At 38.5% G+C, this 12597-nt stretch overlaps 1 protein-coding gene across 2 annotated transcripts in view; it reads left to right on the plus strand.

Annotated features, from left to right (window-relative positions):
- The first annotated feature begins 213 nt into the window (after positions 1-213).
- Positions 214-12597, plus strand: part of LOC137273155 (ras GTPase-activating protein nGAP-like) — a 226051-nt gene continuing 213667 nt past the window's right edge. The window contains exon 1 of one of the 2 annotated variants that reach the window (XM_067805634.1): positions 214-441. In XM_067805634.1, the coding sequence (XP_067661735.1) occupies positions 372-441 (70 nt within the window). In that variant the 5' untranslated portion in view covers positions 214-371. The remainder of the gene's footprint in view (positions 442-12597) is intronic. The other variant, XM_067805633.1, reaches the window with a different exon arrangement.

Raw genomic sequence — 12597 nt, forward strand, 5'->3', positions numbered from 1 at the left:
CGCACATGTCACCGGCGGGCTGATTCACTGTCCATAACAAAATAGTTCTTCGACATAAGAGTGGTGTAAATAACAATTAAATGTTTGATATTAACATGACTATAATTTAAACAAGTTCAATGATAACATAAGCCACATGCTACAATTGCTTCGAGTATTAAGTCTTCGGTCTTTATTCCTTGTGTGCGTTAACTCCATGTATCCTTCCGCTTTATTTATGCCGCATAGCCTCGGAATAAGGCGCTCTCGATACCGTCAGTTGAAAGCGGACTGGATACCTTACCCGCTTATTCTAACGGAATATTGTGCTATTGTTTCAATGATGGGGATTTAGCAAGGAGGAGATCTTCGAACGACAAAAACCTGTCAGAATGGCAGGAAAACGAACCGTTACGATTGAAAGTTTTCCGTGTCGTGTAGAAGGATGGCTCAATGTTTGGGGTGAGTTAAGCCTTTTCATTCAGTGATAGTGATACAGAGATGCTGGGAGAATTTATTATCATTACGACACTGTATGGTCATAATGATACATTTACATCTCGAAATATCAAGTGATAAATTATCGCTGAAAGATGACTTGTGATGAATTTTTGCAAAGCTATTCTCGTGACACATGGTTGTAAATTTCAGGGTTTGTTTTCATTGAAAATTTAATCATTCATTGATCGTGTCGGTACAATGAAGCCTTTTGTGCGTGCACACAGTTGGGAAAATAACACGACACTGCGGTTGACAATAGCAGTTGTTGATTTTACTGTAAACCTAGCAACATGTCTATTGCATGGGAGACTAACATCCCCCTGGCTGCACCCGTGAAGCGCTACACACCCCATGCACGGTGCTCCCCACGTGCAGGTTCAGGTGTTCAGTCACGCTCCGCAGGGGGCTGTCGGGGTTAACCTGTTAACCTTATAATGCATGGCGCACGCGACATTTTATCAAATAGAGCAATATTGAATATATCGCCTATTTCGGGGTAGATATTGCATGTTATGGTCCATTTTATGCTTATTTCACATTGCAAACGGCAATGTCCACGAGAGGTTGAAACAGGTGGCTGTGATCTACTGTCTGGTGACGTATGCCGCATGGCTTAAGACCCGTCGAGTGGAATATTCATTTAATTTAAGTAATTTAATTGGGTGATTACCGTTGTCTCAGTATTTATTTTACCGTACCGTGTTTACGTAACGAAATATATTCAACTGTGGGCGTTTAATGAGATAATGAATTTATTGATTCTACGGCTTTGCACCACCAGTAAATTGATCCCGCATCTAAGAGCGTTCGTTTGGTTCTCTGGGCGAGCACTGTGCGAGAGTTTATACCTGGCGGCATACAAGATTGTTCGTTTGATTCTCTTTGGCGGGGACAGTACGAGAGTTTATTCCTGGCAACCCACATGAATATTCTAAAAAATGCCCTTTATAGTGACGACTTTGAGTCGTAGTGGAAGGTAATATTGTGGTCCATAGTATGTGACTGTTACAAGTTCGATTATTTCAGCTATGTTTTGGATCTGTAAACTGCTCATAAGAAATACACAATTTGTTTAAGTAGTTGTGGAAAATCCTGCTTGTCCATGTACTATGTAGTTTCTAAACAAATACAATTGTTATGAAGTAAGGAATATAGATGTTTGATCTCTTAAGTAGTTTTCACAAATATCTAATTAAGATTACATTATTTATAGCTGATTCATCATAGTCAAGTTGCTCAACACCTAATGGTGCAGGTTTAAGATGTGGTCCAAAGATATCAGGACTAACTTTAATTTTAGATCCTAAATTGGATTTATTGTGTAGTCATTTTGTGTTTTATAACAAGTTATTGTATCTTTGAGCTGTACAACAATTTCATGCACCAGTGCCATGAGTACACTGAGTGACAATAAACCAATAAGTGATTTCAACGAGATAGTGTGATGCCTCGAGGGTCAGTGTAAAGTGACAATTTGTGATGGTGTGTAGCTCAGCTGGCAGTTGGGCTTGATGTACCTGTGAGTTTATTGCCCCAAATGAAATACACCCACTTCATGAAAACCTGAAAATTGGAAACATTTCTGAGTAGAACCAAGGAATGGGTTAGTTGGCAACTAATGAAGTCTGTAATAGGCTCGCTGGAAATGGAAAACATTGTCATCACCCAAACCGTTTCTTGTGATAGTAAACATGCATGCCTTTTTGAACGTAAGGAAGGATGCCAAAAAATACTAGAAGCATTTTATCTCAGCACTTGCCTGGTTTCATTTTGAACAATATATAATTGTTACAATGAATGATAAGAAGCATGGGGAAAACATTGAGAAATATAGCATAGTATATTCTGCATTTAAAATGATTATTCTCTATAAAGCTTTGACCTCAAAATGTGATTCTTGAATGTTTTGGATGTGATTTGTCACTGACTTGTTAGCATCTAAATGCAATGGACATTAAAAATATGCTTCAATATTGATAGAGCAAGTGAAAGAATATGTCTTTAGTTTATTATCGTGTTGCATGGTATGAAAGATTTACTCAGTTTATGTGTAAAATGCAACCAGCTTTGTCACTGTTAAAGCAGATAGACAGCATGAAAAGCTATCAGACAAACGAAATGAAAAAAGATGATTGGAATAAGAGCTGAGGTGTCTGAACAGTGGCTGAGCATTTGTAAGTACAGACATTTCAAGGTGCTGGTGCAGACTGTTTCAAACTCCTTATTTACAAAGTGGCAGTTTTTGGAGCCAGGTAAATGTTTTATTGGGTATTCCTGAGCATGGTATGTAGGAAGAGGGTTTAAGTGCTTTAGGGGAACCGTCAAGTCTGGTCTATCAGTCACATTACGGTGTTGCTTGGTAACAAAGAAAACTAAAAGATATAATTTTTTAACTAGATTTGGGACAGAATTGACATTTTGGCTGAAGGGAATATCCATTCAATTTCCCATTTAAGATGGACGTTTTAATGATAGTTGGGGGACTGTAGTTGGCTTGAGAGTAGAGTGAATTCGACAAGAGCATTTGGTTTGATATGGTGTTTTTTTCATAAATAATATTGATCATTGCAACAATATTCATCGACTTCAGAAGTGGGTTAGTTTGTTACTGTGATATATATATTGCAATTTGCTATATTGAAGTGTTAGTTGAAACTCATTTAATATAATGAATCCAGCATGAGGTGTCTATAGAAATGCTTGGGATGGATTGGATGAGGGTGTGGAGTTAGAAGTAGGATGTTGGGGTTGCTGTAGAAAAGAGGATGTGGAGTTAAAAGTTGGGTGTTGGGGTTGCAGTAGAAAAGAGGGTGTGGAGTTAGAAGTAGGGTGTTGGGGTTGTAGTAGAAAGGAGGGTGCGGGATAGAAGTGGAAAGTTTGGGGTGGGTTGTGGTACAAGTAGCTCAGTTGTTTCAGTGTTAGTGGACCATGCCTGTTGTTCAGGTTTGACTCTACATTTGCGCAATTTGTGGAAGTTGTTGATGTGGACTTTGACATGAGCGATGCTACAAAAACAAGATCATTGATTGCAGGGCTTGATTTAAGAGATGCTGACCTACTTGCACCAGGTGCAACCTAAAAACTAGTTGTATCAGCCAAATTCCATTGGCACTGCTTTTATTGCAATATATAATGAAAGATTATTTAGGTAGTTTATTCAGAAGTTTACCTCTACACTTTGTAAACACCAGTGCAAGCTACAAAGCACTAAGTCAAGCCCTGGACTGACTTTATTCAATATGATTTATGTAAAGGCAGATGTTTTTACACGTCTTTACTGTGTATGCAGTGTGATGTATTTGGGTAGTGCACATTATTTCACTTCTATAGTGTCATGCTTTAGCATGACTCGCACATTCAAGATAGGAGCAAGCAATGCATGAGTGCACACCCTGCCAGTGAGATAGGATATCTCTAGTGATAGCTTTGTGAAAGGGGCATGCTGTAAGATTTTAACACTTGCATGCATCATACCAATTGCCCTTCTCTCTAGGTTCAGCCACAGGGCTGTGGTGATCCCACTCATGGGGACTTCTGATCCCAGACCTGAGGGAATCTGTCTTTATTCTATAGGCTACCGTGACCCCACCAAGAGAGGTACACTAACCCCTACACATGAGGAACATTCACTTTAATTCTGTGCCTACTTTGACCACCAAACTTTCAGAGGTTGCTTTGATCTGAACTGTGCCATCAATCCAGAAGCGAAAATAACTCCACCCTATGAGGTATGCACCCATGTACTCATGAGAGAATGTGGTCTTTCACCCCAGAAGCTACTTTTCCCCTCCCCTAGAGGTACGTCAGTCCCCACTCATGGAGGACTGGAGCCTATGCTAACCCCTTCTTCTTGGGGAGACCTTCAACCCAGGGGTGGTTACATTGACCCCACCCTTGATGGCTCACCTTGAGTGACTCTATTGGCTTACCTTCAGTGATGTTCTTGCCCAATGCTGAATGACACTGACCCAAGGGATTGCCAGACGTTCCTGACAAGCCATGTTTATCTCACTCATGGACATAACAGTCATCTAATCTTGGAAAGGTTTGGTCAGAGGGCACTGAGAGGGACCTGACTGTCAGGCAACATGCATATCGGAATCTTTTATCTCTTGTGGTTCTGTGTTTGGTCAGGAGGCGCTGCTGGTCATCTAGACTGTGGTGAACAGTATATAGCTTAATCACATTACATCTGTTGTTGTTTGAATCAGATGGCGCCAAATGTCTCATAAGTCAAGGACTGTGTGACATGACCATAACAGGAACATAGACCAGCAGTTATATGATACTGGGAAAGAATCAATAGTGGTTTCAGAGGAACACAGTGCCAATAGCAAATATATATATTCTTCACTGGATAAGTCTGTCTGCCATGAATCCCATTATAAAAGAGTCAATGTGATATGTTTAATCACAGAGAAGTGAGAGCTAATATATACCCTACTACCAGTTACTAGGGAGCAATATGTGATGTTTCAACATTGCTAGCAGCTACCCTGGTAGTCAGCTGTCACCAGTGTGGTGGTTTGCATGGAAACAGCGGTTATATACAGCTTGATGAACCACATAAAGGGGCTCTGATGACCTTTGATATTGGACAGAGAGGCTTCCTGATAAGTGTCACACATGACTGTATGTTGTTTGGTGCCTTAGAGTGAAGTGGTTGATAAACTGTATATACGACAACTGTAGCGATGGGAGGTAGTATTATTATTGTAGTTGGGATATATTGTCTGTGTGGACCAAGGTTTGGCAGTGGAGTGTAACACAAAGTAGCATGGTCTGTGATGACTGAAGTCTTTGTTAAGTGTTGAGTGGTAGAGTTGTGAGCCTTCCAGATTGGTTACCTTCTCTGTGGCACACCTGGATCTAACTGAAATATTGTTCAAGGTGACATGGCACCCAGTCCCCCCCGCTTCTTGTAATGTTTTATAGTGACAAGCCACAGGTGCAACTGTCCAGATATTGTTAACTTCATTTAGAAAATTTACGTTTTGACAGGTTTGTGAAGTAAGGTCAGGAGGTGTACCAGTGTTCATTGTCTTGAATTTATGTGAAAGTAGAAAAGCGTTCTCGCCTGAAAATATGTTCCATGTAAGAACAGTATGCAGTAACTACTTCTATGTTATAGTAGTAGGATATATGTTATGTGTTACAGAGGACACACACCGTCACTGCTGTCATTTCTGCAACTCTTAAATACAAGTTACATTTAGAGCTTGTATTTTATATGTCAATAAAACAGGATCAGTTAAGACAGTTGTTTCTGCTAAAAACATAAATTTTACTTCTTTGTCACAGCTTGTTTTGCAGTGAAAGCCTTCTAGATCCTGAGAAGGCTTGTATATTGCACGTTTGGACAAGCTATGGCAGTCCTGCAGCCAAATTAATGTGCTAATTGATGTACTTATTAACCTGGGTCCTGTCTGCCATGGTTGGCTGGTTACATACAAAGTCAGGGTCATATTGACTGATAACAAATAGATACGGCCTGCAAGCAGGGAAATAATTCCAGCAATTTTCAGAAACCCTTCAAACCAGCTATCTCATCAGATATCATTTCTTGTAGATAGATACCTGTTAAGGTTAGTGAGAAGTGGATTTATCAGATAAGTGACGTTTAGTATACCTGATACTAATTTTCTGTTCGCCCTTATTGAATTAGAACATAACAGCTTTTCTTTAGACTTATGTGGGTTATTAAATACCAGTAATGGCTGTCTCTGTATCCTGATTGTGACCTCTGTGTATCTCTGTTGTGACCTGTGAATGTCTGGGGTAGAATGTGTGCCTTCAGCAACCGATGCTTGCCATAACTGGCGACTATGCTTGTCTCAGAGGCGGCTAACGGGATCGGGTGGTCAGACTTGCTGACATGGTTGACACATGTCATCAGTTTCCAATTGCCTAGATCGATTGTCATGCTGTTGATCACTGGATTGTCTGGTCCAGACTCGATTGCTTACAGACTGCTGCCATATTGCTGGCATATTGCTTAGTGTGGTGTAAAGCTATATTCACTCACTCACTTCTAGCTGGTACAAGTCTCTGGAGCTTTTTTGTGTTGTGATAGATAGACAACTGATTATATGCATGTTTGTTTTTTTAGGAAATGTATATTTTCATATTTATCAAATTTCCATCATTAGTATGCCAAAGGAAAAACAAGAAATAAAAAATATAATTTGAGTTGCTGTGATTGTTTTCTTTCATAAAAAAATTATAGTTTTTACAGAAATGGCCATAAAATATTAGGACAAGCATTTTAATTCATTTTTGATTTTGCTCAAATTACAGTATGCTAATCTGAATGCCAAAATATTTAACTGGTGTGGTCTTACAACTGCTAAAGTATGATAGGTAAATCAGAGTACTGAATGAAGACACTCACTGGTGGAGTTAAAACCTGACGCCAAATCCAGGGGATTGAGTGTGTGTAGAAATCTGAAACATGACCAGAAACATTAACGTTGATGAGCCTGCATTGCTTCAGATAACCTTTTATGTGGGGAGAATATTCTTTGGGGACAACTTAGCCAGTGCTATCTGTCAGAGTGCACAATGTAAGCCTATACAATTCAAATAATGTAGGTCCCGTGTAGCTCATCTTACCGCCTGACTGACACAAACACTGTGACAGTTTGAAAAATGTATGACAAAAGATCATTTTGGATTGGGAGCTTCAAATTTAGGTTGGTAGGGAAAAGTGGAAACACATATTTTTGGCCTTTATACTGAACAGCTGAAGAAACACAGCTGTGTTTTTGTCAACAGTTTAAATAAAAGACATAAACATTTCATTTTTTTAAAACTTGCATTTCTTTTGCTGTTCAGTGTATATACTGATACAGTAACTAGTTTTGTAACAGCCCAAAGTGTGGCACTGTCCGTCATGGTATCTACTCTTGAGAAAATGCCTGTAATAATGTGATAACTCGGAAAAGTATTCTACTACATTGCTATATTCTGTTTACAACCTGTGGCTGTTACAGTTCAGTGGACAGCTGAGCTGTTTTTGAACAGACAACATTTTCCAAGGGAACACAATATGTTTGTAATGCAAACTTGGTTCCTCACAGACTGGCTAGGCACCATGTTTTTTGTTTATAGTTACATGATGCTTTTTGTGTCAAGGCGGGTTATGGTTACAAAGTCCAGAATGTTTGCTGACCACTTGTAATTAACCAGCTAACGCTTGTATTACAAAACATTTCTCATTTGGGATGTTTTTTTGTTAAATACAGAGTTATATTTGTGGGCTGATATGGACGTTTATCAAATGGCCTCTGTTACACAGCTGCCAGGAGATGAAAGCGAAACTTATACCTTCATGAACATGATGCTATTAAACCTCTCTCAGCTCCATATAACCAATCAATGCAGCTGCATATTTCAAGTGTGAACAAATTTCCGTTAGCTGGTTGGCATGTTAACGAGGATTATATTGAGGTAGTTTAGCGAGTCAGTTTCATTAGGATACAAGTAGTGTTTTTGTGAGTCATGTCAATTGCAAACTGCTGATGTGTATCATGCAATTACCATGATGAGGTGTGTTTATTGATGAGGCCTATTACAATGTAGCACACACCTGTTAAGTACTTTAGCTGCTCCTGTTAATTAGGTTACAGGTGAAGTTGTTGAATGGCTGTGATAACAGTAAATAAGGGATTTAACTGGAACTTCGAACGTGATGACCTAACTGACAAAGCTTTTTTGATTTCTTGATATCTAGTGTAGTGTGGGTGCAAACAACTGTCAATTTCAGAAGGTCAGGCATTTGTGGAGAAACACATCACAGTGTGGTAAAAGTTTTAGTTGTGCTACTGTGAGAGTTGGGTTAAATCAACATTCTCGTTCAGGTCTCAAAAAGTTCATGACTATAGAGTACATGACTGTAAAGTGTATTCACGTATTTTTACCTTTGTTGCTAGAAAATATAATATATTAAAGTCTAAATGAAATACTTAATTGCTGAAGTAGTTAAAAATGGTAAAACTATTTAGGAAGAGAGTTTATATGGATGTCAGTTTGAGTAACACAACAATTTGGAGTATTTCCTTGGGCCTTCATCAGGTGTGAAACCCATCTCACTCACTGGCTCGTTATGGGGATAATCTGCTGTGTTTACATTATTCATGGCTGAAATATGCTGGAAATTTGTGTAGGAGAATGTTTCGGTTTCATCATAAAACAGAACATAAACAGATGTTATTGATGGATACTATGCAGACTATTGATGAAAGTATTTCTTGGTCGCTCAACATCTGCTCAGCAACCTGTCCAGAAATAGTGCATCCATTGAACGTGTACCACAGAATGTTCTAAACAACGGCGTTATTTCACTGTCAATTAATATTGGGATTGCTAATTTACCTTTCATCATGTCCCTTAAACAATGAATGTTCTGTTGTGTAAAATGTTTTGGCAATATCAAGACCAGGTTCAAGAAACAGTTTGTGTTGTAAATGATTAAATCTGGACCAGATGATCCAGTGACTGACTTCATGAGGAGCATTTGACACAATTCAGGTATGAAGAAATATATTGTCATCGGAGTCTGGAAACCTGATCCTCCAAGTCTTATGAGAAAATGGTTTAAAAGGAACTTTACCTGGCTTTATGTATTTATTTAAATGTATTTACAAACAAAATGGTTTTGAACTTATTTCCAGACATATACTATCAAGGCACGTATATGTTTTTCTGATAGTAAAAGGGATTCGCCATGTATTTATGTACATATGTAACATGGCAGTGAGCTGATGGAAATGGAATACTTTCTGTCAGCATGTCGACATTCTTCTCTGACCACAGAATGTGTTTTATGGTGAGAGTGTATGCAGGGCTGTTATTCTGTCCTTTACCTATTTACCCATCCTGCACATTTGTTTTATTGACCCTTCTGAAGAAAATGCTTTTGTCTGGCTTCTTGTTTATCATAATAAAAATATTCTTTGGTGATTTGTAGCATGCTTATCTGCTTTGCAAAGTCAGTGCCTTTTCAAGTCCATCTTTCTGGCCTACAGTCAGCTGGAATATTTCCTTTGTCTTATCTTTATTGTAGAGAGTGGTAGTTTGGTAGCGTTGTGGGTAAATGTTCACTTGTCATGCTGTAGACAGTCCATTTGTGGTGTTTCCTGCCTTAATACTGCTAGAAACCTGCAAATTGGTATGTTGACTCGCTCACTCACAAATGAATCAGAGGTAGCCTAGTTTTTAAAACATTCCCTTATCACATAAAAAATCATTTAATTTCTATGCATCAATACTAGGTACATTGAGTCTCCAAAACAGTGTACAATGTGGCCAACACACAAATAAACTGCTGTAATATTACTGAAGTCAGAGAAGTGCATGCACACTTTTTCATGTATGTTATCCTCCTGGGAGTTGTCTTTATAGTAAGTACATTCAATCTTGTTCATAAACTCATGGATACATTAATTGTAGATTATCAAAAGAATTTTTGATGAAACTATCTTCCTCAATACTTCTTTATGGAATACGACTCCTTTCTTCATATTAGGATTGTCGTTTTTATGGCAGTTCACATCACAATTGGTGTGCTACAGGGATATCCTCTCTGTGCTGTTCAGTTAAGCCTAACAGACAGTAAAGAGAGGCTGAGAACATAACCCTGTCTTGGTGCTAGCTGTGAGGAGAGCAGTCATGTCCACACTTGCCACTCTTAGACCAAACAGAATATGTGAAAGGAAAGCAATCCAGACATCTTCCCTGTTAAATTACACACGACAGAAACTACTCTGAACACAACTGGTCATTGTGAAGCTCTATATCATAACCTATTCTGTTAGATATGATAGTGTATGAGTGAGTAAATGGGTGAGTATGGAATTATGTTGCTTTCAGCAATATTCCAGCAGTATCACTGTGGTGGGGCAACAGAAATGAGCTTCACACATTGTACCCATGTGGGGAATTGAACCTAGGCCTTTAGCATGAAGAGCGGGTGCTTTAGCCATTGACTTGGTCTAACAAAGGATACAGGTAGACGACATGACTGCTCATTTCTCAACTACTGTGTTCAGCTTAGCATTGAAATCATCTAAATGACAAGGTTGACCAGAACGATTACCAACTGCTTACATTACTCCGTCAGTTACCCTCCGTTTTATCTCATACTTGCTCCATTGTCCAAGTGCTGACAAGGTACTGGCCAAGTTACACCATGGCTGAATGACCATGTCACATCGTGCTACATGGACACGCCCTCCTGATCTAAATTGCAATTATGTTGTAAGTCAGCAATGGTTGGTAGGCAGGTGTCTTGCCTGGACAGGTTAATCGTGCTTGTTTCACAGGCAGGTAGTGACATTCAGGAGGGATGTTAGGATGGAGGATATCGCTCTAAATGATGTACATATTATGTAGGTTGACAGTGACATGGTGTAGTGTCTTAATGTGGTTGTCATTCATTTCATCACATGAAAGTGTGAAGAACTCCTTACATGCTGGTCTGCATACGAGTGTTTCTGAATTTCATGTTGACATGCACACATTAATCCTAAGGTCACCATCTCATTTAGATGTAGCTGACGTTACACAGACACTTCAGAATCTTCCCTGTTACATTATACTCAGGACAGAGAGTATCCTCAACAAATTTGTTGTATTTGTGTACCGGTACATGAAGCTCTGCATCATTAGTAACAGAATTAACTGAGCAATAACGGAGGCTAATTATGTAGATTTTCGGACAACTTCGTGGCATGACTTATTTTCCTTGTGTTCGAATATTGGTCTAATATTTGATCGTTGATCTTGTTTGGTTTCGCAATATTACATTCAGACCTAAACAGAGGAAAGGACAGACAGTTTTTATGTATGCATTTTGATAGTAAATAGGTGAAAAATAACCCCACCATAATGAAATGCATTGTCAGGGGTTCAACATTTTTTTAACCATGATTTGATCTTTCTGAAAGTAAAATATAATGGCAATATGTTAGTGTTATTTGTTCCATTTTGTCCCATTTCAGTTAAAAAAGTGTTGTCTTTTTGATTTAATATTCTTTTGATGTTTTCATTTTGAAGATCCACAGGAATGTAAACCAAGCTAACGTGTTTGGTGCTTTTGCCAATGGATGTTTGATATGGCTGGTATATATTCCCCGTAATTCCACTACAGGTGATAAATGTGTATGAATGATGATGTTGGCTGTCATATTTGGTAGAGGGCAGCTGTTGAAGCTCAGTCAGTTTCAGTACAACATGTACAGGTTGTGATAATGGGTTGATGTAGTTCATAGCTGCACTCAATTTTCCTCGTAAATGCCAAGTTATTTGTGTCTCCCCTTAGAGGCCTACCGATCCTATTCCATGTGAAGTAGATTTGACGATTTTTCATATGAATGATGAAGTGATTTTATACAAAATTACTTTTTCATCAGGACAGTTTTATGTATCATATCTGAACTGAAATTTAATCTTTCCTTAAGTATTAATGCTTCATACACAACTTGAAACTAAACATGAAATGGATTTTCATTAATATAACGACCTTGAATTGATGAGGGAGGACTGAGATGTAAAAATCTGGATAATGTTACCTGTTTGTAAAGAAACCTTGGCCCTGTCATTGACATTTGCATGTTAACATTCAACACTAAACACCACAATAGACGACTGAAATGTTATGGAACAAGATTGAGATGATGAAAAGATGTAGTGCTCTAGGACAGTGTCGTATTGCACTGCACTGAGGAGAGTTTATATACAGAATATAATTATGCTATTTGAAACATTTAATGGATGGGGTAGACTGTGCTATTTGAAATGTAAATGTTATATCCTTATAACAGTGGTGTAGTGTTCAGGGTTTTGTTGCCCATTAAAAAACTTTATAGAGAACTGACTGACATTTCTCATTTAGTTGGTTGTGTGGTGAATGAATCACCTCTTTATGTTTACTTCAAGAAAGGTTACATGTTGAAGAGGCATTAGTGAAACTTTAACATCGTGTTACAGTGAGGTGTTAGTTCTTACGCAAGTGTCACATGTCCTTGTATCACGAATGAATAATAGATGTTGTAAGGGCAGCAGATTGAAATAAAAGACATATTTCTCTGACTTTTCTTTAGCAGAGATTTGTCATGA

Source organism: Haliotis asinina, chromosome 2 (genome assembly GCF_037392515.1).
Source record: "Haliotis asinina isolate JCU_RB_2024 chromosome 2, JCU_Hal_asi_v2, whole genome shotgun sequence".
NCBI lineage: Eukaryota > Metazoa > Mollusca > Gastropoda > Lepetellida > Haliotidae > Haliotis > Haliotis asinina.